General features: G+C 46.8%; 2 protein-coding genes across 3 annotated transcripts in view; one reads left to right on the forward strand and one right to left on the reverse strand.

The window, feature by feature from the left end:
- Positions 1-26,433, forward strand: part of POLL (DNA polymerase lambda) — a 131,256-nt gene that overhangs the window by 56,181 nt on the left and 48,642 nt on the right. The gene's annotated exons all lie outside the window — the stretch shown is intronic.
- Positions 793-25,566, reverse strand: LOC308586029 (solute carrier family 2, facilitated glucose transporter member 5-like). The gene is made up of 12 exons (XM_081192257.1): positions 25,195-25,566; positions 20,359-20,457; positions 19,930-20,090; positions 17,801-17,925; positions 17,112-17,257; positions 15,582-15,714; positions 15,220-15,407; positions 13,908-14,018; positions 10,145-10,246; positions 9,422-9,497; positions 5,385-5,512; positions 793-2,188 (listed from the first exon to the last, which is right to left on the reverse strand). Exons 1-12 carry the CDS (start codon positions 25,237-25,239, stop codon positions 1,943-1,945), a joined length of 1,560 nt encoding a protein of 519 aa, XP_081048383.1. The 5' UTR covers positions 25,240-25,566; the 3' UTR covers positions 793-1,942.

The raw sequence follows: 26,433 nt of genomic DNA on the forward strand, positions 1-26,433 counted from the left end.
ACTGAGCCCTGTGGAAGGCCTTACCTGCAAACTCCAACTGGAATCTCCCCTGCCATCTTTCAGGGGTCTCCTGAAAACTGCACTGTTTAGACAGGCCTTCATGACAGGATTTTTTCTTTCTTTAAATGAACCAGTATGAACTGATGTTTTTAATTATGCTTCACTTATATTTATAGGTTGATTTTACTGTATTTTACTGTAAGCCACCTTGTTATATTTTATGAAGGAGTGGATTACAAATTTTCAAATAAAATAATAACTACAACTCTGGAAAGAGTTCATCTGGCTGAACTAGATGCTAAATGAAGTACAGTGGTACCACGGGTTAAGTACTTAATTCATTCCGGAGGTCCGTACTTAACCTGAAACTGTTCTTAACCTGAAGCACCACTTTAGCTAATGGAGCCTCCTGCTGCTGTTGTGCCGCCGGAGCACAATTTCTGTTCTCATCCTGAAGCAAAGTTCTTAACGTGAAGCACTGTTTCTGTGTTAGCGGAGTGTGTAACCTGAAGCATATGTAACCTGAAGCGTATGTAACCCGAGGTACCACTGTACATGTAACAATTCTACCTCTGGCTCCCACAAAAAACCTGCTCTGGTAACAGGTGATATAAAGCAGAGAACCAGTAAGGGGAGGGTGTGCTTAACCCTTTCCCCATCCACCACCCCAATTTAATTTATTAATGGGATTCCCTTCCATTCTTCCTTCATGGAACTCAAGGCAGCCTACATATGGTTCTCAGGTGATTCCATTCAAGCACTGACAGGGCCCAGCCTAGAATAGAGAAGAAATTAAATTTTGCTTGCATTTTAATGAAAAACTGCCTAATCTGCCATCTCGAACCAATTAATGAACCAAAACACAGCTATCCTTCAAAATTCACACTTCTCAGAACACAAACCCAAAAGATTGCTCTTTATTTTCAATCTCTAGGGCTGGGTTGGAGGGAAGCAACCTGGAAAACACGACTCGGAAGCATTGTACAACCAATCAGAATGAATCCTCAGTAACCAGGTGGTCTGGAAATAACCTCGGGTTCTGTGGGTTGATGAAGGAACCTGTGGCCCTTCTGATGTTGTTGGACTCCAGTTCCCATCAATCCAATCTAGCATGGCCAAAGGTCAGGTGTGACAGAAGTTGTAGTCCAGCAACATCTAGAGCGCCACAGATTCTCCATCTCTGGTGTAGGCCATACTGAGTTTGAAGGGTTGCAAGTTCCCTATCCCTGGAAATGTTTTGTTATGAATGAATCAGTGTTGAGTGGAATGTCCCAGCAGTGTATTGCTCTTGCTCTGTTAGAGAGTAAATCAGTGACTGGATGGGCATTTGACTTCTGTCTTTGCCTTTTGGGACATAGCGGCATGTGGAATGTATATGTGCTCTTACAGATATGCAGGTAGGTACTGAGTTTGTCCTTTGGTGTGGTTCAGACATTGCTGTTTAGTTGCAGCACTGCTGGGAAGACTTGTTATTAGTGATCTCTCAATAGGATTTCCAGTCATGTGTTGGCATGACTACCAGAAAAATCGGGAAGCAGGTGAGGAGATCTCCAAAAAATCCTCAAAATGCCTTAAAGGAAAGAGGATGAGTCCCATTCATGACATTCTGAAAAAACTGTGTGTATAAACCAAGTTCCTGTGGATAGCTATCCCTCAATGCTACTAATTTCCAGCCCTCAGAAGAAGACAATGAAGGAGGAATAAAGGATTTGGGACAGAAGGGCACCCATAACACCTGGGGGCAGTCAGACTTCTTAGGTTTAAATTAGATGCTTCTCCCCAAAGTCTCCCCCCCCCCGGTCCCTTTTGTACTGTTGGTCCAGGCAAGATGAAAGAAGTTACAGGAAGAGAATCAGTATTATTGTCTCCCTTTGCCATTTCACTGAGGTGGCTTCCCCACAATAGGAGAAATGGAATCCCTAAAACACTGAATGGGAGATCATCATGGAGGGTTGGATCCTGAGCCAGAGAGTTCCAGGGAGCTGGTCTCCAGGGCACCATAACCATTGAACTTGATCATCTTGACAGAATCTGGCAAGCTGGAGAGGAAGGAGGGGCGAGAGGCAAACATGTGGCTGATTTCCATAAACGTCTTGTTTTTGGTCTCGGGGATGATGATATAGACATACAGTGCCACCAAAAGGCAGACGCCACAAAAGACCAAGTAGCAGAAGGCACCAGCAGACATCTAGGAATGGAAACAAAGAAGAGTCTAGATAAGCAGAGGGACACGAACAGGCTCTACCCAGTCCTCATCCATTCGGTTGGTTCAGTGCACTAAGAAGCAGCCTCCAGCATTTTGAGTATTTAGGGCACCCTCTCTGTTAGCAAACCCCAGCATCTCCCATTCCTCACCACCACAGGTTCTCTTCTTACCTATTAAGGCCTCTTAGGAATATAGGAAGACGCCTTACATCGGGTCAGGCAATTGGTCTGTCTAGCTCAGTATTGTTTACACCCAGGGTTGGAGAACCCTTTTTATCATTTCCTTCTGGAAGCCACATGGAAGGTGTCGGATGTGAAGAGGCAAAAGTGAGTTGAGCAACAAATATAAATATTGCCACTGTACAGTAGGCTACTTATACATCTTTCTCTATCCTCCATCCAGGCAACAAAAGGCTTGGTCAGGGTATAAGCAAAAACACCCCAAGAGGGTGTGAAGCAGAGTTTGTGAGAGGCAGGGCATGGGAAGAAGGGGTGTGGCTGGGAATCAGGTGTGGTGTGGGAAGAGTTCTGAGGGCCAGACAGAAATGCTTTGAGGGCTGCATTTGGGCCTTGGGACTAAGGTTCCTCACTCTGGTCTACGACCGGCAGCAGCTCTTCAGGGTTTCGGTCAGGGTTTTCCCTGAGCTCTACTTGGAGATGCTGCAGAATGAACCTGTGACCTTCTGCAACCAAATCTGTGGCTCTACCACTGTGCTATTGCTCTTCCCCTTCCTCTTAATGTGTTTCCTTCTGGCCCCGTGGGGGATTTAATAATATAGATTAGGGTGGTTCAATGCACAGCCGTTGAGGCCTTTTGGTGGCCCTTGGCAACATTTAATGCTCTCCCCCAGCCCTTTCCATGCCTTCTCAAAGCTGGTTAAGTGAGGTGCTGGGCTTTGGGAAGGAGGTAGAAGGGCTCTAGGACCTGGCCAGAGCCTTGCACCTTATCCCCAAACCCGGAGCCTTGCTTACCTGACTTTGGGAAGGCAGCACGAGGGGGGAGGGGTTTTGGCCTCACTCTCCTCCCCCCATGCAACAAGGCAGTGTGTGGCCTGTGAGTCCCATGTCACACCACTATTGCAGCCCCCTAGCTATAAAAAGTTGGATTGCCCTGATCTAGATTACACAGTCCTAAAATTTAGTATGAGAAGACTCTTAATTCTGTGACTGAAGTGAATTAACATAATTACATACACACACCTTCACCATATACGACTGGTACGTCAAGAAGCGCTAGATTACTTTTCTGACCCTTCAACAGGAAACCTTTACTTTGGCTTTCCAGTGCTGTTTACATAAGAGAAGGCCTGGTACTTTCGGAATGTAATGATTTCATGTCTTGGGGCAGGGAATGGTGTTTACAAAGCAATGGAATTGGTTTGCCATTTGGCGCATCCACGCGGTCTGATTAGGGAATAACTTGTCAAGACCAGATGGCTTTGTTGCTGGTTCTCTCTCCGTGTAATGTGACAAAGATCACAACTGGTCTTGTGTTTCTTTAGAGCAGAGGGTAGACAATGTGGTGGCCTTCCAGATGTTGCTAGATTATCGTTCCCACCATCTTGCTGGCCATTGGCCATACTGGCTGTGGAGGGGAGTTTGACAACATCTGGAATATAGGAAGCAGCCTTTCACTGAGTCCGGCTATTGATCCATCCAGCTCAGAACCATTTACACTGATTAGCAGAGGCTCTCTGGGGTTTCAAGTCAGAGCCACTCCTAGCAGTGTCAGTCTGAGACATTTTGCCGCTGTAGGCAAAACGCTCCGCTCCCTCTTCCACAGATCCAGGTCCTCACCCCTCCCTGCTGCCAGCCCATCACAGCAACAGCACCCTCACCTGCAGTTGCGCCCATGCTGCTGCCAGAATGCAGCAGCAGCAGCAGCAGCAAATGGAACGACAAGGGGGTAGTGGCAGCAATGAGGACAATGGGGCTGGCAGCAGTGCAATGGGAGGGTGGAGATGGCAAGGGGGTCGGATTCGCTACTTGAAGCAAATGGCTTCACCTTGTCTAATGTGTGGGCAGTCCCTGACTCTCAGTGCTACCTGGGACAGATCCCGTGACCTACTGCATGCAAGGCACTACCCTACCCTGGAGGACTACCCCTGCTTTATGCAATATATAATAAAGGTTCAGAAAGATACACTGCCCCCTCTCTTAGTTTCTTTTGGTACTAATTTTGTTGCTATACCTGTATACCTGAAGGAGCGTCTCCACTTGCATCGTTCAGCCTGGACACTGAGATCCAGCTCCAAGGGCCTTCTGGCAGTTCCCTCATTGCGAGAAGTGAGGTTACAGGGAACCAGGCAGAGGGCCTTCTCGGTAGTGGCGCCTGCCCTGTGGAACGCCCTTCCTTCAGATGTGAAGGAAATAAGCAGCTATCTTCTCTTTAAAAGACATCTGAAAGCAGCCCTGTTTAGGGAAGTTTTTAATATTTAATGCTGTATTGTTTATAACACTTGATTGGAAGCTGCCCAGAGTGGCTGGGGAAACTCAGCCAGATGGGCGGGGTATAAATAAATTATTATTATTATTATTATTATTATTATTATTATTATTATTATTATTATTATTATTATTATTATTATTATTATTACCATGGGGGCATCACCAGCTTTGCTATGGCAGTCTTCTCCTATTTGGTGCCTTCCAGGTGTTTTGAGCTACAGTTCCTGTAAGCCTCAGCCAGCATGGACCCCAATGATGGGAGAGCTTCAGTCCAGAACGTCTGAAGGGCATGAGCTTGGGAAGGCTGGTTTACTGTAACGTGTGTTTTCTGCCACTCAGAATGCTGGAGCATGACCCCATCGCCACTACTGAGAAAGAACTAAGCTATGCAGTACCTATGGAGCTCTTTCCCCATTTCTAGTAGAAAGTTCTAGGTCACACAGAAATACAGCATGTGGTTCTCCTCTGTGCTGTGTCCTGCAACCACTGCTAGAAGGAACCTGCCATGAGAACCACTAGGCCAGGCATAGGCAAACTCCGACCCTCCAGATGTTTGGGACTACAATTCCCATCATCCCTGACCACTAGTCCTGTTGGCTAGGAATGATGGGAATTGTAGTCCCAGATGAGGGCTGGAGTTTGCCTATGCCTGCACTAGGCATTCTGCTCTCTTGCCTTGCTAGTCAGGGGACCCTGTAGCCTACCAGCCGCTCAAAGGGGCCCAGTATTACCTGCAGGAAGGGAAACACAAAGCCAACGGTGAAGTTGGAGAGCCAGTTGAGGGACCCACCCACAATGTAGGCCGATGGCCGGTGCGATTGCTTGAAGAGTTCAGCTGTCATCAGAAATGGAACCCCAGCTGTATGGGAAAGACGGCACTCAGAATCAAATAGGCCAGGCTAGGCTTTTAATCCGAGCCCCTGTTAGTGGGGCCAGACCAGACTGTCAAAGGCGGAGCCTGCAAATAACCCTTGCAGGGGTGAATCTATTTCAAACCACCAGGTTCCCCAAAGATGTTTATTATTATTATTTATTAAATTTGCATACCACCCTATACCCACAGGGCGGTTACAACATAAAATCACAAAATACATAATAAAAATTAAAACAACCCAGCAATAAATCTTAATTATTAAGACTGACATTAATGTTGCACAGGAGGGGCATTTATTTTGCTCACTGCTGCCCTCTGCAGTGACAAATTGGAAGACCACCTGCACAGACAACCACTTAAATGTACTGTATTTTTCGCTCTATAGGACGCACTTTTTCCCCTCCAAAAATGAAGGGGAAATGTGTGTGCATCCTATGGAGCGAATACAGGCTCCTTGGCTTCAGGGATAGCAACGTGAAACCTCCAAAGCGCAGAGGGAGCGTTCCCTTGCTTTCGTTGAAGACTGGAGAGCGAGAGGGGTCGGTGCACACCGACCCCTCTGGCTCTCCAGGCTTCAGGGCTAGCCGCCTGAAACCTTCGGAGTGCAGTGCGAGTTCCCGCTGCGTTCCGGAGGCTTCAGGTTCTTTTTGCTGAAGCCAGGAGAGTCTTGCTCTCCCGGCTTCAGCAAAAGGAACCCGAAGCCTGCGGAGCACAGCGGGAACTCGCACTGCACTCTGAAGGCTTCAGGGATCTTTGAGGCTGGCGGTGGGGGAAAGCAGCGCTCCCCCCCCACTGCCAGCCCCACAAGCTCGGGGGGCAGCAGGAAGGCGGCGCGCCACCTTTGCGCTGCTCCCCGACCTGGACGCACAGAATGCACAGAACGCACCTTGTTTTAGAGGGGGAGAAAAAGAAAAAAAATTCTCCCCCTCTTTGCGCAGTGTCCCTTCAGCGAAGTGGCAGGAGAAATGGAAGGGGTTCTGAGCAGAGAGGGGGAGATTTTTTTTTCTTGTTCTCCCCCTCTAAAACAAGGTGCGTCCTATGGTCCAGTGCGTCCTATAGAGCAAAAAATACGGTAATTGTTTTAGCATTTTAACTTTTGCCTGTTTTAAAGCATGGTTATGAATTTTCATCTAACATTTTTATTTTTTTATAAACTGCTTTGAGTTTGTTTTTGTTTTTTTACAACCAAGCGGTGTATGGATTTAAAGAAAGAAAGAAAGTTAGAATTGTGCCACATTTTTTGCCCCAGAACAGGGCAAAACACATACTATAAAGGATGCAAAAGCCATTAATCACACTCCCTGTCTTCTACTTTTTTGCACTTCTTTTCACTCAATCCATTGCTTCTTTGTCACTCCCTTTAAAAAACCCCAAGATATCTCAGACAATCACGGTTGATGCAGTAAAAGTGATGATGTTGTGGAGCCAATCAGATTTGGCTACATGGCAAAAACAGTGAGGAGGCCCCACTAAGCTGCATTGCTCTAATATGGCTCTATCTAGGCTGCCAGAAGTCACATGGAAGTGTTTGTTTGAGCGCACATCCGACTGAGATCAGTTGAATAGGTGACACCCACACCTGAATGTGCACTTGAATGCATACCAGGATGCACATCTGAGTGAAGATGTGGCCTGTCTGCACTACATTTCTCTCAGTAGGTTGTGAGCATGAATGCCCATTCCAACACATGTTCTGGTGCATCCAGAGCTGGAACGGGTTCTGAGTGAGGGCAAAGCAGCGTAACTGCAGCAAAGCAGCATTGTCAGCCTCGTTTCCTAGGCAACAGAGATGTGGTCCCTCCCCCCCCACAACCCATAAACACTTCTGCATGCTTTTGAGTAGCCCCTCTAATTGCTGTAAGTGAAGGACTGCTTATTAAGGGGCATGAAGACATTCACAAAACTGCTCTCTGGTTCAGCGTAGCCCTACACACTTGCATATATATGGTGATGCTGATGGCAGACACTCCTTTAAGAGAAGGAGCCAAGACCTTGTGCTCCTGCAACAGAAAGGTTTCAGATCTATCTGCCCTAGTGCATCAAGATCTGCCCTCTTTACATGGTGGTAATTTAGGCAGCACCACTTTCTTTCAGGAACACAAGGAACTGCTTCTTGAAATAATAATAATATTTGTTGTTGTTGTTAAAAATAACCACCAGCCTTAATAATACTGGGGGGAAATCCATCCAGGGATTGTTAAGAAAAATCCCTGATTGAGCATTGCTCACAGATCACCCAGAGTGGGAAGAGAGATATTTTTATTTTAAAAGTCAGATTCATCATTGTTTGTGAACAATGAGCCATTAAAATCCTAATTAAAGATGTAATTACAGCGAATAAATTCTGGGCCGACAATGAGTTATGGATCTGTTGGCGGCTATACTAATACATCAGTTGGGTAAACCAGCAGCCGCCTCGTCCATCATATTTAGAGAGCTCTGCTTTGGCCCTTTCGTTAGCAGAAATCACAGGAGTTGCCTCTGAAATCCAAAGCAAGACACCGTTAGGCAATTCATGCCGCACCAGTTTGAGGGCATGGCAGGTGGTGACAGATTCAGACTCCCACCAGTGGCCTGCTGACCACGGTCCTTTGGGTACTCAAAATGCCAGAACCAAGCCAGGGTATGCCTCTGAATACCACATGCTGGGAATCAGAAGTGGGGGAGAATGCTGTGGTCGTAGCCCTCAGGTCCTGCTTGCGGGCTTCCCAGAGACATCTGCTTGAGAATAGGATGCTGTGAGAATAGGGTGCTGGGCTACCTGGGCCATTGGCCTGATCCTGATCCAGCAGGTCTCTCCTTACATTCTTAAGTCTATATTCTCATATTATTGGTCAAGAGCAGTGTAGAATTGTTATCAAACAAATAAGTAAGTGTCCCCAGCACTTAGGACAATTCAAATAGTGGGGTAGGAGAGATTTAAAAAATCACACCTGGCAACCAATGTGCCCCTTTGGATAGTACCCAGGTAAAGGGACCCCTGACCGCTAAGTCCAGTCATGGACGACTCTGGGGTCGCGGCGCTCATCTCGCTTTACTGGCCAAGGGAACCGGCGTACAGCTTCCGGGTCATGTGGCCAGCATGACTAAGCCGCTTCTGGCGAACCAGAGCAGCACACGGAAATGCCGTTTACCTTCCCACCGGAGCAGTACCTATTTATCTACTTGCATTTTGATGTGCTTTCGAACTGCTAGGTTGGTAGGAGCTGGGACTGAGCAACGGGAGCTCACCCGTCGCGGGGATTCGAACCACTGACCTTCTGATCGGCAAGCCCTAGGCTCTGTGGTTTAGACCACAGTGCCACCCACGTCCCACTAGTGCCCAGGTAGACAAGTCTAAAAAGCCCAGGTCACAAGTTTTCACAGCCCTCTAGCAGTTATGGTGGCTCATTTTCCAGAAGTCATGTATTTAGTATAAACTCTGGAAGTGTATACTCAAACCAAGCCGCCTAGAGCAAAATATATATCAGAGTTAATGCTAAATATATTACTTCTGGTAAATGACCCACCATAGCTACTAGAGGGCTGTGAAAATTTGTGTCCTCAGGCATTTTAGACTCGCCTTCCCATGTACTATCTCAAACCCAAAGGGCACATTGGTTACCAGATGTAAAATATACTGGCATTATTTTCAGCTCTCCTACCCTGCTAAAAAGAAGAAGAATCATTGCACCACTCATTGCATCTCCTCTAAGACCCAAAATAACCTGAATCCTATCGGCAAACTTCTTACATCCATTCCCTCACAGTCCTGTTCTTGGGGGCCACAAGCTCAGACTAGGTTTCCTGTGATCTCAGCCTCTCCACAGCTTTGCTGGTGCCCAGGGATCTTGAAGAGGAGCTTTGTCGCTCTGTTATTTCTTTGGATGCCTCTGTCTGGCACCGGAAACGTACCTGGTCCCATGCAGAATCCTGCAATGATGCCAATGACGCATGCCACACTGACATAACGCATCCAAGACACAGTTGCCTGTGGGAAATACAGTAGGTTATTGAGAGAGTTTACATAAATGCTGCTGGGCCCCTTTGGCTCATTCAGTTCTGAGATTTTACCACTACATCCAGGTCTGCATCCTACAGCTCCATTGACCACACTCAGTCCCAGTCTGCAGACTGCTAGCTGTGCCAGTCCTGTGACCCTTGCTTGAGTGGACACCTCCATTCCAAGCAGCTGAGACACAACACCCCGCTGTCATAGCTCCAAGCTTAGCTGTTTGCTTCCTAACTTAGCTGGTGCCCCCCACCTAGCTTGACCAATATTCCAGAGATGGTAGTTCTCTTCCATCTCCTGATTCTCAAATAAACCTGCCCCCCTCATTCTGCCCCCTTGCACTCATCCCTGTTACTGTGTGAGGTCACACCTGTTCTTATACCAATTTCATGAACTAGGACCAAGCCTTACTTATGTTTACACTTTAGCATTTAGGTGTGAAAAGGGAAACTAGTGGTATAGATATAGCAGGATAGAGTTTCTGAGGATCCACCAGCACTTCTGATCCCACTGTGCAAACTGAAGCACAAAATCTAATATGCGATTGGGGGGTGGGGGGTGGGATGGACTGCAGAGATGTTGTCAGCCAACCATGAGTGTATAAGTGTCTATGGGGCTGTTCCTACCTGCAGAATCAGAGACAAGGTGATGCCTGCGCAGCAGATGCCCATGAAACAGAACCCAACTATGATGAGAGGGCGACGTCCCAGCTTCTCAATGGTGAAGCACTGTCAAAGAGAAAGGGGGAAATCGAGGAGACAGGTTGCTGGCTAGTTGTATTAGGGTTTTGCATGTGTCTCTGTCTGTTCTGAGATGGAGAATTTGTGACCCTCCAGGCAGGGCTGGTTCTACCATTAGGCAGAATGATGCAGCCTTGGCCTTTTCTTCAGTTGAAGGACAGAGTTATGTGTGCCTCACAGCCTGTACCTGCCTTTCTTGGAGGCAAGGGAAGACACTGCCTCATTGTTGGTGTTGAAGTAAGATTCCGTTGCTGGTCCAGTTGGCTTCTGACCGTGGAATGGGAGAGGAAAACATTTTATACCTTGCCTCAGGCAGCAATGTATCTTGAGCCAGCACTGCCTGCAGATGTTGTTGGACTACAACCCCTATCATCCCTGACTATTGACCATGCTGTTTGGGGCGGATGAGAGGTAGAGTCCAATAATGTCTGGAGGGCCAGAGGTTTCCACCCCTGGTCTCTGCAATTCCCCCAAATATATACACAAAGTATACAGACAAGCTTATTGCGTAGACACCAACAGTACCGCATGGAGTAACATCATCCTTAGCTACGTGGACAGTGCATGGATGCAGAACCATCTTGTCCCATTGCTTATACCAGTGGTGGCCAAAGTTGGCCCTCCAGCTGTTTTGGGACTATAATTCCCATCATCCCCGACCACTGGTCCCATTAGCTAGGTATGATGGGAGTTGTAGTCCCAAAACAGCTGGAGGGTCACTGGCCTATACAATGGGGCTGGAATGCCAACCATTAGAAATTATGGGTTTGGTTCCAGAGCTAGGGGAGAGTGGAATCCAATATGGGATCCAGTATACCCTAGTCAAATGCAGGGCATAAGTTTGTGCCCCAGTGCAACATCTTGCCCCTGCCCCACAAACATTTGTTCCCTGTAGGTGCATGAGAAGGAAGCCCTACCTGTGAGTGCATGCTCAAGAGTAGGGGCTCCTTGTTTTTAGGGCACCTGGTTGTGCAGGTATAGCTTGTATACTGGACTTCTACATCACTGGTGGTGGTGATGGGGATCTGACCTTAGAGCAAGAGATCTGACATTGATGGAACATCCACTTTGCATGCAGAAGGTCCCAAGTTCACTCCCCAGCATCTCCAAGTAGAGCAGGGAATGTCACCCTGTCTGATGTTCTGCCCATAGAGAACTGCTTCCCATAGACAGTGGCTGAGCAAGATGAACCAATAGCCTGACTGAGTATGTGACATCTTTCTTATGCTTGGCATTGTCTCCTGCATTCTGTCTTCCAAGATCAAATAATTTAGATCAGAGGCAGCCAACATAGTACCCTCCAGATGTTCTTGGACTCCCAACTCCCATTAGCCAGGGCCAGCATGGCCAAAGGTCAGGAATGATGAGATTTGTAGTCCAACAACTTCTTATTATTATTTCTATACCACTTTATATTTTTAAGGGGGGGAAACAAAGCGGTTTGCAACGTGCAATAAAACATCAAACAAAACAACCCAGAATAAACATTACTGAAGAAATTCAAATATAAAGTATATTTTCAGAGTAACATAATTAACAGGAAACTAAACATTATCTTAAAGATTTCAAAATAAAACATTACAAAGGAGGTCAACATATAGAAGGCACAACATTAGCCTGGAAATGCACAGTCCTGGTTTTATTCCTAGCTTTGGGAAGGGCTTTTCATCCAATGTATTATGGGGCAGCTGCCATTGAAAAGCAGAACCGTTAAGTTCATCCCTACGAGAAGAAGTGAGGTTGTTTTCATTAAAGCTGATGGAAAGGGGGCTCAGGAACAAACTTTTGTGGATGTACCCCTGGCTCTGCTCCAGCTATGGGAGCAGTTTGTGCACTGGTTGTGGAAGGAAGGGAGGGTATCCTGGGAGCCAGAAGCCTATGGTTGCGATGGGGTGTGTGTGTGTGTGTGTGTGTGTGTGTGTGTGTGTGTGTGTGTGTAGAAGCTGCCAGAAGGAAGCCAAAGCAGGAAAGCCGCTGACAGCAGAACAAATGCCTGTAATTTTATAACCAACCTCAGTGCATCCATTGGGGGCCGTTTTTGTCGGCACTCAGGAGCAATCAGGCTGATGGAGCGATGAGCTTGCCGGAGTTAGGCGTTGCTGATGGGCAGCAAAGGCGGTTGGTGGGCGGGAGAGCTATGTGCCTGTGTAATAGGGAGAGGCACAGGTCCGACATGGGCAGCCCTGGGTGATATGCAGCTGGAAATCTGCCCCAGCTAGGCTGAAATTGGGAGTCAAAGGGACGGTGACAGCTGGAGTGAGCGCCCTTGTTGCAATAAGACAGCTACAAGATGCATTAGGTATGGGATCGTCTTGCCATTGATACCTCTCGTCTAACAAGCAAGCCAACAAACCAAAATGCCATACTGGATGTGTCCTGCAAATCTGTTGTTTATGTAACTATGCTTGCCCCCCTCAGAAGCCTTTGCTCTACCTGTCTGCTGTATGCAAACATACGAGCTATTAGTAATAATCAGAAGGGTCCTTTTGACTCATCTCCCAAGGCAAATCATCAGTGTTACAAATGCCTGCCTGTTGCGGGAAGCAAGCAATCTGATTAATAAATGACTTCTGTCCTCCTACAATACTGCGAGTCCCTCTCCACAGACAGGAGGTGCCATTGATTATCCTCCTCTCTGTGGTAAGATGTCTGGGGGTGACAAGAGAAGGGGCTGTGACTAAGTCTGCATAATGATTCAACCCTTGAGTTTGAGAGACCATGCTGAGTGAGGCTGGTTCTGAGCAGGGCTCGTATGTTCTTATGACTACAACGCTCATCATTCCTGATTATCTGGGGCTGATGGGATGTGGAGTGCAACATCTGGAGGTACCACACTGGCTGCCTCCATGTATAGGATTGCAGCCTATGGCCCAGTTCCCACATTGCCCACTTGAGGAAGAAAGGCATGGAACACAGTTCCCCTTGACCTATAAGTAGACTTGCTGCATGGTCCTTACTCCCTACCTCCAGTGGAGAATGAGAGGCAGCTGGAGAGACCTTCCAAGCTGTTGCTTTTCCTTCTGCCTGTGCCTTGACTGATGCTCTGTTAAGGAGAGCACTGCCACCACTCAGCAGGAGAGGCTGAGAAGAAACATAGCTAGGACAGGAAGGAAAGTACTGCTAGCTTAGGCTGCCGTACATTTAAAACACATTCCCGCCGTCCTGAGAATGGTAGTTTGTTAAGAGTTATGGGAATTGTAGTTCTGTGGGGGTAAACTACAATTCCCAGGAGTCCCAGGGGGTGCTTTAGACGTATGGTGTGTATCCAGCCTCATAAAGCAGTATCTGGTGAGTGATGAGAGAAAGGAGCAGTTCTCTTCTGGTGGCTATGTTTGGCAACACGAGGAGAGCAGAGAATGAGTGCAAGAAAAGGCTCTTTGCTAGGACCAGGCAGTGACAAGCAACCTCACAGGTTCTCTTCTCCAAGAGCCCAGCTGTGAACAATATCCTTCCAGTTGGAAAATGGGTAGAGAGCATCCTGAAGGAACCAAGAGTGTGCCCTCCACACTGGAAAGAAGTTAGGAAATTATTGCCCTGTCTCATTATGAAAAGTACATACAAATCTATTCTTTCAGTGCAAAAGGAAAGCAGAAGGATGATGCCCTCTTAAAGGACAAGCCAAACGCAAACTAGAGATTTCCACACTTACGCCTATCAAGCCAGCAACAACCTCAATCGCACCCGTGCCAACCGTAGTGTAGGGGATCTCTGGGTCAGGGATGCCAGCATTCTCAAAGATGACATTTGTGTAAAACCAGATCTGTCAATGAAGAGGAGAAATCATAAGCAGAGGGGGTAGGTGTGGCTTAGAAGAGTAAGAAGGACAATGGCATACCTCGTGAGGCTGCAAGGAAATCAATGGAATGGCTATGCAGGGAACTGCTGCAGAGTTGCGTGTGTTAGCACCCGCAGACCATTTTTTGCCTATCCTCTCCTTTCATGCCAGTGGGACTTAGCAAAGACAGTTTGAGGGTCTGAGTTCAAATCAAAATTAGCTGGAGGCATGCCACTTTTCTTCGTTCTGTAGCACACTTGTAAAATAAGAAAAATCACCTTTTTTGGGCTGCTTATGGCAACCATTTGTATGCTGGTACTAACAGCACTTTTATTAAGATATGAGTGCCTCATTTTTAATCGCCCAACCCCTCCCTCCCGGGATTAATTATGCTCTACCATGAATTATACTAAATCATTTTAATGCATGATGTAAAACATGAGTGGGGAGCCTTTTTTTGCTATGGGCTGTATTTGCTTGGGAGTAATCTGTTAAGGACTGCATATCAGTGGTAAGCAGGGCTAGAGTGAAAAGTACAAGCGCAACCCTTCTCCCTCCCTCCTTTTGCAAGCAGAGTGGGTGTCAGCAAGGCTCTTTTCAAGGTGCACAAAGCCTGGAACCAGCTTACAAAACCCTAAAAGGCTTGGGACCAAAGTACTCAAGAATGTCAACCATCTCAGCCTGTTGGCAGTGCTGGGCGCTGCCTGTGACAGGGTCTCCATGGTGGTAGTTCCCCACTATTAACATTCTAGTGGAATTTTAAAACATTCCTGTCCCTCCAGGCATTTGATGGCTGCAAAGCACTGTTTCCTGCAAACTTGGTATTACTAGCTGTGAGGGGATATGACTGTTTTACAAGGTTTTAGAGATTTATTTATTTATTTATGCATTGTTTTTCTGTTTTGCAATTTGCCTCCATTTTGGGAGGAAAGGCGGTACGGAAATTTAAATAAATACTCATGATTTGGGAGGAGCAACTTAAGTCTTGACTTTTGGCACCTCGCTCAGAGTTCTTTGGCTCCAAGCAGGGAAGGTGCTGCAGATACATGGGGGAAATACACCCAGAGGTTTAAACGGGGGAAGAGAGCAGCGAGTTTGGAATACGGTTGTGCTTGAATGAAGGTGCAGGAGGCGCAGGCCAGCCCAGCGGCCTTGTGGCAGGCGTGATCGACCCTGCAGCCCTTACCGCATCAATCCCTGAGAGCTGCATGCCCATGTTGATCACCACGACGGAGAGAACTTGCCATCGCACAGAGGGATCCAAGAGCAGGTGCCACACAGACACCGTCTCCACAGAAGCCAGCGAGCGCTTCTCCTCCTGCATCTCTTCGATTACGTCCTGCACGTCGTACTTGCCCAGGAACCAACGCAGCGCTGTAGGGTTAAGACAACGCGGCTGAGAAAAGTATCCAGGACAGGGATGGCCAGCTGGAGGCCTGGAGGCTGTGGGTAGCCCTGCCACACAATAGCAAACTTTTCTGGCCTCTCATGGCCACCCCTAAAATATTTCCAAGCGGTAAGGAACGAAGATCCTTGCACTTCTCTTACCATCAGTAGCTCCAAGGACGTTATTCTTCTGAATAAGAAGGTAACGGGGGCTTTCTGGAAACCAGTGCAGGAGGACCAGCTGCAGGAAGGCAGGGACAACCACCAGCGAGAGGAAGAGAGGCCAGTAGGGATCCTAGGAGAGAGAGAGAGCCCCCCCCCCCCGGATGAGAGGGGTTTTTGCAGCTTCTTTCTGGCAAAGAGGATACTTTATGCAGGTTGTGAAACACAAAGGACTTGATAGATTAACGGCTCCTTTTCTGCAGCCCTTTCTCCATCTTTCTCCCCACAGAGTTATATAGGAAAGCCTAGTCCTGAAGGGTATAGCTAGGGTTGCCATATTTCAAACATTTGGCCAAAGTCGTTGAACTTTTTTTGCTGTTTTAAGCTGTTTTTATGGGAAATTGGCAAATAACACTGCTGACATGGACTGCCATATGTCCTGATTTTCCCAGATATTTTCACAATTTCTGTCCAGATGCTGCTGCCGAATGCAGTATTCCAGATATGTCTAGGAAATTCCGAATGTGTAGCAAACCTAGGTATTGCATTATTTTTGGGTGTGGTGGGTGCATGGATAGAAACAAGAATGACCTGAGCAAGATACTCCCCTCCTACACCACATCTGTCTTCCCACACTTTCTCCAACAAAATCCCTGATGCCTCCTCTTTTCTCTATGACAGAGACCTTTTCTCCTGTATAATGGCCAGATTTCTTATAACATTGTTATGGTCTTGCTATCTGATTTCTGCTGTGGGGATTAGCATTTGTGAATGTTAAAGAAGGCAGAACGAGTTCTTAAGGTTCCTTAATGGCCAAGAGGCCAAGCATACCAGCAGGCACATCTTCTGTTAGGGAAATTAGAGCTAAAATGGCTGGGAATGGCTAGGAAATAACTGGAGACACCTCTGGGAGGGGAAGCCCTCCATCTGTGCCCCATGTTCACCTCCATCTATGGTCAACTTGAATATTTGTAAATCAATATAGCAGAAACATATTAACTCGCCATCCATCTCTTCTTCCCAAAGAGAATAAAAGATGGCTAAGTCATTATCCTAGAACTTCTCACCACTTGAAGAAGTGGGAAGCGCATTAAAAAAACCAACATGTTTGGATTCAAGATGGCAAAAGCCCGTCTGCCTTTTCTAAACTAGTAGGAGAAATGGGGGCAGTGGAATGAAATGCAGCTTTGTTGCTCTTTTTGACAGCAGGGGTGATGGTATCATCTGCTAGAGTGGTATTTAGCAACAGTGTGAGCTTGAGGATTGGAGGACAAGTCTGTTAGGTAGGCTAGACTCAGACAGTGATTTGCCTTAGGTGATTCAGTGAACTCAATGCCTGTAATTTCACGTCTCCCCATCCAAAGTCCAACATGTTCATTACTACACCACCTTTTGCTAGCACACTCTTCTAGGACTCTCAGCTGCTCCCAGTGGTGGCCTTCCCCTCCTGTCATCAGTTTACATTCTGACAGCAACGAAGCTAGCAGGCCTGGGCATTCTATGCAGAGAGTGGCAGGCCTGGGCATTTACCTCTCCCAGTAGCTCTGGAAGGCCCAGGACTTGGGCAGAGAAGACCCCCAGACAGATGAAAATGCTTGGTACAAGGCCCAAGAATCCACGCAGGTTCTTAGGGGCAATTTCTCCCAGGTACATGGGCACAACACTGAGACAGATCCCTGGTAGGAAGAGGAAAGAAAAGGGAAGGAAGGTGGTGAATGACATGGCAATCAGCCAGCAGCTTCAGATATATAAGGGTTAATATCTTCAGGAACAACTAAATCCATATTAACTTCCCGCAAAGTAGTCATATAAGTTCTGTTGCTACAAAGAGGCAGAATAATGTGTCATCTTAGCAATTAGTTTATTGTGGAACGAGATTTTATGGGCAGTGGCCTGATTCAGAAAGTGCATGCAATGAATCCACATTCAATAATTTGTGAATGTTCCCACTCCCTCACTGTAGGTGGTAACTCATTTCTAACTCTCTAAATTAAAAAGCACGTTCTTTTGCTTTTCAAATCAATGTGGAACGTCATGAGCAAGAGAGGCAGCAGTGGCTTTAATAATCTATATATACAGTACAGATATGCTTTTTGAGATGAATACGTAGCTTTCAGTGGCTGTGCATTACCCGGACCCTAGAGGAGGAGGAACTTCACTAGAGAAGGAGGAGACCCACACACAAAGTGAGGAAGTCTGGGCTGAGACATTTCTCTTACCAGAGTGAACGCCGGTTATGAAGCGTCCAAATATGACCATTTCAGGTGATTCCAAGTAGCGACTGAATCCCATTAACATGCCAGCCAGGAAGACGAGGACGCTGCTACGGACCAAGGTACCATTCCTGGTAGAGAGGTCATTTATTTTAGATGCTTTCACTGAATCATGGAACCATAGAATTGTAGCGGTAGAAGGGAACAGAGGGTCATCTAATCCAATCCCCTGCAATGCAGGGATCTCAACTAGAACATACATGACAGATGGTCATCCAACCTCTTTGATTACAAAAAGTTCCAAATAAAACATTTTGTTCCATCCCCACTCCCTGAGGACCAAAGCTGGCTCACTCATGAGGCAAGGTGAGGTGACTGCCTCAAGTGGCACCATGGCAGGATCCATAGGGGCAGCTGATCCCAATGTAGATCTTACTTCCTTGCTCCTGAGGTAGATATTCACTCACCCATTCTTCCCTACCAGGGAGAGAGGCGCCATTTTCTGGTTCACCTCAGGTGCCAAAATATCTTGGGCCAGCCCTGCTGAACACTCTGCTCTCTGTTGCAACAAAATGCCCATCTGGCATCCCCATAATTGCCCCTCTGCCCCTTTCCTTCCTTGGTTCTTCTAACTCCTTTCCCCATTAGAATTGCTTTGCCAGATCCTAAGGCCTGTAGTCAGAGGTGGACTGACTAGCCAAATGGGATGTAGATCAGAGATGGCCCTTCAGACGTTACTAAACTATAACTTCCAGCATCCCTAGCCATTGGCTATGCTGACTGAGGCTGATGGAACTTAGAGTCTAGCAATGTCTGGAGGGCCACAGATTCTCCATCCCTGATGTAGATGATCACTGAGCAACCTTTCAGCTGGATTAATTGTTGTGATATCCAGATTTTAAACAGAGACACGGTTGTTTGCTAGAGCATATGGAAATTGTTCTGATGGTAGAGTTGAGATTTGGCAAGTAGCCTCAACTCAAATTAAATCTGGGATGTGAGTTGAGAGGCAGGCATAAGGAGTAGCTCTGTTTTGACAATCATAGCGTTATCCCAGCTGACACAACTGTTCTACATTTATTTCTATTATTTATACACCCTCTTTAACAAAATATGTTTCCAATGAGCTTCAGGGACAGTTAAAGTGTCAGCTTAAAACATATTCAGAAGAACCCACGGTAAAGAATAATCGTGCTTCCAAGTGATTCAGTTCATTCCCTTTGCCCTAACAAAATAAATACTTTTAAAGAACATGTCTCAACTGAGATGTCAAAGAGGACCATAAATCAACTGACAGTTTTTATACCCATCGTCTATCTTTGCCTTCAGAGAGTCACAGGTTCAGTTCCCAGCATCTCCTGCTAAGAGATGGGGAGTGACCCTTGCCTGAAGCCTATGCTGCAGGCAGTGTAGACAAAACTGAGCTGGATGGAATAAGGCAGCATCCAATGTCTCACCAGTGTAGCCAAAAGTCAGTCTAGTCAGTATCTTGCACTGTTGTAACCTCTTTGATCTTTTAACTGTTTGAATTCTAGGATCATTCCTGCCTTAATCACATTATCCAGCTCAATTTTAGCGCTGTCCTTAATGGTCATGAGGTTGAAGGCTAATGAATTGGTCACATCCATGGGTGCTGCAGCTTTCAATGGGAAGAGAGAGGCAGTTTCTGGCTTGCGTGCCAAAACGTGTTATGTAGTAGTACATTCCTGCTGTCTAAACTCTACGGGGATTAATGTGTTTTTTGTAACATTTGTGGGGGGACTTGGGCATGATACCTTCTACAGGCCTCCTCTCAGAGAAGACCTACGTCCTCCTCACTGCTATTGCCACTGCACTTTTGCTTGCACCTTCCCTTTGGCCACAGTCCATACATCTGTCCAGTGGGAGATGGGTCAGTGTGATCTAAGGCTTCTTCTTCTGCTCTTTCTCTTTCCTCTTTTGTCACTGCTCATTGGCTTAGAAGGGACAGGAGAGCAGGCAATAGTGGCAAGGAGCAATTGCAGCAGGGCTAGGGGTTGGCTGGAGGGACATGGGTGCTAAGCTATGTGGAACTTAGTGCCACCATGGGTGGTGTATCTGTCAACACATCTTGGCTATGAATTGGAAATTCACTCTGTTTTTGGCCCTGCCCTTACCTTCCATATTGGGTTACCAGTACTCCCACAGGCAGGGATCCCACCAGGCCTCCCAGGGCAAAGACCGAGACAGTTAGTGAGTACATGAGAGTGAGCCGTGCTGGAGCCAGGCCCACTCCATAGCGCCGAAACCATGTTGTGTTATAGAAGGCTTTGATGTGCTGCAGTAGAGGAAGACACAACATGCAATAAAATTGTGAGAGTTCTAGATCTGTGTTCACCATCATCAGATTTTAACCACAGGTTATTTGGAGTCTTGTGATGTCTGTGGGAGACAGTATCAACCTAAGTGAGGTCCTGGGAGGAACAGAAAGGGGTCAGTTCAACATGGTGTATCAGGCCAGGAAGTGGAGAGAGGGGCATTCTAGCTCAGCAGAGGATGGAAGGCTCTATGGTGGTCAGTGTGTGGACTTTCTGTCTGAATCTTACCATTGCTGGAGAGTTCACCACAGCCAAATTGTAGCCATACAGCATGGAAGACCCAAACGATGACAGCAGTGTGACAGCCAGCAGAGGGAAGGTGAGGTGCTAGGAAGGACAAGAATACATATCAGATAAGGAGGAGGTGGAAGTAGGTCATGAACATACCAAGCATGGGACATTGTTTTGCCACCAAGAGTTGCTATAGAACCTACATAACAACGTTCAAAAGTTGGTGTAAAATTCCAAAGGTAGCAGAAGGCAGCAAAGATGCTCATAGGAAACCCCCCACTCCACAAAAAGAAAAGAATCAGAAACGATGCTAAGCATGTTTGGTGAGAGCTAAGTTTGTCCAAGTGCTGGAGCTCGGTGAGATTTACTGAAGGATTTGTTCAGCTGGTAAAAGAAGTTGATGAGAATCAGTGGTGGCCGGTGCCCCTTGGGATCAGAGGGGCAGACGGCAAGGGAGCCAACAAGAAACAGAGCCAGAGCTATGACAGGCAGAGCTAGCTAAATATAGTTTCGTCTCTGTTCTCCTCCTCCCTTATTTCTACAAAGAATAACAGCTAATAAGCAATGCTGCTCACTGGCTGGTTTTAAGTAAGAAGGCAGCAAGTGGGGGCTGACTGAGGGCAGACTGAGTCTTAATGGGCCTGCCTCCACTGATGAGAAGACATTGCACATGAACACACTTCTGGTAAGCCGAACCAGCGCTGAGGAAACTGTATAACAAATAAAGATAGGCAGCTTTCACCCCAGTGGTGGCTAGTGAGGCAATTACACTGGAGGACGCCAGCATTGGCTGCATGGGAGAGGAAGACCCAGCACCCCTCCTGGGTGGCATTGCAAGGTAGCAGAAGGGTTATTACCACCTTACCATGAAGGAAATCAGAATGACAGGGTACTCGGAAAATAAAAAAGGTGTTTCCAAATTTGCCTATGACTGCACTTTCTCCAGAGTACCGAGAATGGCACACACTATTAAAAGGGATTCAGGGAGTTGCTGTTTTCTTTAAGCCAACATTGTGCCCTCTGGATACTACAACTCCCACCAGCCGCAGGCACTGTGCCCAAAGGCCAGGGATGATGGGAGCTGTAGTTCAGCAGTATCTGGAGGGCACCACTTTGGCTCTCTCCTTAAGCTATTCCAATGAATCATGTGCCATCAAGGAATTATTTTCTGGGCTGCCTGTGGTTTGGAGCAGTTCCAGCCAGAAGCCTCCTTCCGCTAGGTATTGCGGAAGAGCCAGCAGGAAGAGAGAGAACTGGACTTCCCAGGATACTTTAACAGAGAAACTTTTACAATCAACAAAGGCTTCTAACCACACCCATTAAGGACTGGAACCAATTAATGTTGCACAGACAGAGCATGTGAAAGCCTATCAGATAAGCTTTTGCTACTATGTGGATTTTGTAAGTCTTGTATTGTATCCAGAGAATACAAGCTATTGAGTGTCTAATAAACGTAGCAAAACAACATGAAAAAAGAAACCCATCATGGAAATTAATAAAATTGTCGCAAGCTAGTCCCTTGGAAAATGGGTGGGTTCCTTGGGGGGAGGATTCTTTAGAACAATTCATGGTACTGTAATTAAGGGCAACAGGACCATAATTAGCTAGCAGGAAGTGTGGTAGAGGGAGGAAATCTCTCATTTGTCACAGAAACAGATTCCTAAAGGGATCTTAAAAATGCTTCCAGCTTTGCTAGTCCAGGTAGGTCCTGTAAGGGAATGTGGATTCCAGAGAAAATGGAAGCTTGTAGGACTTTAGAAATCAAATCATGGTGAATGCAGGCCCAGATTGTGACACTTATTTAGGATAAGAATATCATAGGAAGGCATAATAAATTATCTGAGGTCAGATGTGAATGCCAAGGAACCTTTTCTTATTCTTGCACAAGAGTTTATCACCCAGCCTCTTAAAGATTTATTATTAAAGTATTTGCAATACTGACTTTCTATCACAAAAATAATTCAAGGTGGCTAGGCACAGACAGCAAAATGAGATGAATCCATAAACACGCATTATTGAAAGTGAAGCAATTGGACAATACAGAAGAGCCCACATCGCCCCCGCAAAATAGCAGAGTAACAAAAAGCACAGCCCTGCAAGACTGGTACACAGGAAGCTTAACCTGGAACAACCATAGTAGAAACTAGAAGAGAATTTTTTCAGCTACCCAAAGAGGAGGTGGATTCCCCAGGATTTCCACATATAGAGATATGCTGGTGAAATGTATTTTTATACGTACTGGAATAACTGGCTGGGATTCCCTAGCTTAGCTCATCCAAAATAGACCAGGCAGATGGTAGCAGCAGTGTTCCTTTTTTAAGAATCAGGCAGAGAAATGAGAGGAGGAAATGGCTGTAATCCTACAGTAGAGCATCAGAAGATGCCTGGTGCCCATTGGGACTGGTGAGGTAGAGGGCAGAGAGCCCAACAGAAGGTGGAGCCAGAGCAAACTAATTGTTGCCCCTTTCCTCTTCCCTGCTGAGTTCTGCAAGTGCTGAGACCAGGGAGGAGGAAGCTGACAGCCAGTGCCACCCCTTGAGCTGGTTTCAAGTAAGGAGGCAGGCAATTGAGGGCTAACTGAGAGCAGACTGAGGTTGGTGGGACAGCGCTCCAGTAACCCCAATGAACCAACCTCCACTGCTATCAAGTCCATCCACCTCAGTATTGCCAACACTGATAGGCAGTGACTTTCCAAGTTTTCAGGCAGGAGTCTCTTGGTCCTTCCTGGAGATGATGGAAATTGAAGCTGGGATCTTCTGAATGGATAGCAGAGCATTCTCCTATGGTCCTTCAAGTGGTTCCTCCCATTATCCCTCTCTGTGGCATATGAGAGAGGAGGGCAGCTAAGCCATTAAGGAGAGACTTTGGGGTTGTTTCTGTGTTTACAACATCATGCATCACTCACAGAGTGAATGAGGGAGAAGCCAAAGGGGCACATGGTGTGGTGGACAGATGGGAAAGTGACGCTCTGGTTCAACATCCCTGTTTACTGCCACTTCTTCCAACATGGCACCATACAAGAACGTCAAGCTCACTATGCTGTTAAACGGAACATTGGAAGCTGCGTTATATTGAGTCAGACTCTCTATTCATCTAGCTCAGCATTAACTACCCTGGCTGGCAGGGGCATAGCACGGGGAGTGCCAGGGGAGCTGTGGCCTCAGGTGCATAATTTTGGAAGTGGCATGAACCAGGCGTCCCTATGCAGGTGACCCCAGCATGGTGCAGCCCAATGCTCCTCTCTGCCCACCAAGGGCTGCATTGGCTGGCCAGGCTCCCGCCAGTGTGGACGAGCGAGCAGCTCAGTGCAGCCCCATTTTGCTCCAATGTGGGTGGGGTTGTTCCAGTGGCAAGGGCTGGGCTGGCACGTGCTCTGGGTGCCAGCAACCGGTGCTGCGCCACTGCTGACTGGCAGTGGTTCTCCAGGGTTTCAGGCAGGGGACATTCCCAGCCCTACCAGGAGATGCCAGGGACTGGACCTGCCACACTCATGCTTTCATTCCTGGCTTACTTTGCTCTGTGTGCCTCGTGTTCTGAGACACAGAACACTGGCCATTATAGAACCTGCCTGAGCTGAAATTATAATTCAGTATTACTCCCTATGACTGTGGAAAATGGACAGATTATTTTCTTCTGAACTGTAGACAGGCAGGACTTTTCAACATTCCAGGCTCAGGGGAACATGATTTCTAAACTGAAACTGGCCCAACATTTACTGTCAGCCATTTCTTCCTATTCTGCCTATGTTGGCTTGAAAGTCCTTTGCAGTCTAGTACTTTTCTCTGTGGAAAGATGTAGGCATTCAAATGCTGAAAGTAACCAGGATTGGTCCCTTAATATAGTGGTACGTTGGTTTACGAACTTAATCTGTTCCGGAAGTCCGTTCTTAAACCAAAGCCGTTCTTAAACTGAGGCGTGCTTTCCCTAATGAGGCCTCCCACTGCTGGTGCCCTTCCACTGTTCAGCTTCCGTTCATAGACCGAGGTAAACTTTGCTAAGTGGAACACTAGTTCCAGCTTTGTGGTGTTCGTATACTGAATAGTTCATAAACAAGGCTGTTCTTAAACTGAGGTACCAGTGTAGTTATTTTTTGAGGGGAGAGGAGCCTTGCCACAACTCATTAGCATATGGCAATAACTTAATAACATATACAGATCACCAACGATCTGCAAACCCAAAGAAAATGAAATAAAAACTACATAGCCAGGAGGTAAACTTAGAGCAGGAATGATTAAGCCTCATTCTCATAAACAGGAAAACATGCAACAGACACAAGTGAAATGGTGGCTGCAAAGCACCCCAGTTGAAACATTTTATAAGGAGCTAAACAGCACCATTTCCAGCACCCTTCCTCCCCCCCCCAACCCAGTAGCATCTGCAGCTGGAAAGATCTAAAGCAGGCACCCCCAAGCTTTGGCCCTCCAGCTGTTTTGGACTACAATTCCCATGATCCCTGACCACTGGTCCTGTTAGCTAGGGATCATAGGAGTTGGAGGCCAAAACATCTGGAGGGCCGCAGGTTGGGGGTGCCTGATCTAAAGCTACTAGACTTAGAAATGTCTTTCTGGACTGAGTTCCCCACCCCAGTTTTGGCCCCGATTCCTTAGGCCAGCACAGCAAGCCCCATACCCTGGGAAGCTGGAAACTGTCACTCCACATATCCCAGAGCACAGTAGCTGAGATTATAGTCTTGGCCAGCCTTCTCAAGTCGTGTGCAATTAAAATCCCAGCTAATCCCTTAAGGAATGCTGGGCACTGCAGCACGCCAGGCTCAAGGGAGATAACCTTTGTGGCATATAGAAAGCTCAAAAAAAAAAATCAACCCACACTTACCCCAGTGATCTTTCTGTGGAAGTCAAAACGCAGGTTGTTGTCCATTTGGGCAATCTCTGTCTTTTATGTCCAGACAATGCAATGAAGGTTCAGCAGGAATAAGTGAAGTTGCCTGGCTGAGATCCACTTGCTCATTTCAGTGACCCATGATGGGATTGTCCAGGAGAGATGAAAAACTCAGCAAAGTAATACTTGATGCTGTAAGACCCTCTGGAGGCTCAAGCTACGGAGACGCAGACACACACCTCCCCACCCCCACCAACTTGCCAAATGACGGACAGAAAAAGCCACAGGCACATGGGCCAAGGCAGTAAAAGTAAGATAGGGAGAGAAAGATGCAAGAGACGGAAGAAAAGCTCTGCTTCATTAAGCCCTTAGAGGCAGTGCTCAATCACATGATGGTTGATGTGATTCGCTTCGCTTATTTGAGAAAGAGATACATAGTTCAGAACCTGGAGCTGCTAGGACCTTCCAGCATTGGCAGCTGCCCAGGGCAATGTTAACTCTCTCTGTACCTGGATAACGGTTGTAGGAGAAGGGATTAGCACATTAGAAATGTATAACAATAAGGGCCATTGTAGAGCTGAAGGGTGGGATTCAATTCAGCCTTGTTTAGAGTAGATCCATCAAAATTAATTGGCTACCTTAGCCATGTTCATTCATTTCAATGAGTGTATGCTGGGGCTGATGGAAGTTGAGAGTCCAGCAACATGTGGACTTCCTGCCCTAAATGGAGAACAGAATGGAATCCTTTTCTTTCAGGATTTCATGTCGGGTGCTAGAGGGGGATGAGGTAGCAATGCATCGTGAGTCTATATAGCCTCACAGATTTGGGAGAGATTTCAAGTTTAACTCCTTGCTGATTGGGGAAGTCCACTGCTAGGTGGACTCTAACTAAAATCTCTAACTAAGGAAAGTTCATTGCTTTCCAAGGGTGTTGAACAGTTCATACCACCAGGCAATATTTAGTAATGTGTGGTCTAAATCCACTCATTAGGCTGAACCCATTGGTTTTGGATCCTATCCCTACACTGTGCAGCAACAGAAGAAAAAACTTGGCTTCATCTATTTGAAGGTGGCTTTCATATTACCGTATTTTTCGCACCATAAGACGCACCGGCCCATAAGACGCACCTAGATTTTTGGGGGGGAAATAAAGGGAAAAAATTTTATTTCCCCCCCAGGTGCGCTGCGCTACACCAGGAGCTTGGGGCAGGCTGAGGTCAGCGCGCCCCAAGC

This window comes from Podarcis bocagei (genome assembly GCF_964188305.1).
Source record: "Podarcis bocagei genome assembly, chromosome: 4".
Taxonomy (NCBI): Eukaryota; Metazoa; Chordata; class Lepidosauria; order Squamata; family Lacertidae; genus Podarcis; species Podarcis bocagei.

Bases quoted from the DNA above. Each gene is read 5' to 3' on its own strand.
- LOC308586029 (XM_081192257.1), bottom strand. From the start codon at position 25,239: ATGGACAACAACCTGCGTTTTGACTTCCACAGAAAGATCACTGGG. The intron at 10,247-13,907 runs GTAAGTGTGGAA...TCTCTTTGACAG, and splicing joins TTGTTGCTGGCTTGATAGGC to TGCTTCACCATTGAGAAGCT. The intron at 5,513-9,421 runs GTACGTTTCCGG...TTTCCCATACAG, and splicing joins AGGATTCTGCATGGGACCAG to CTGGGGTTCCATTTCTGATG.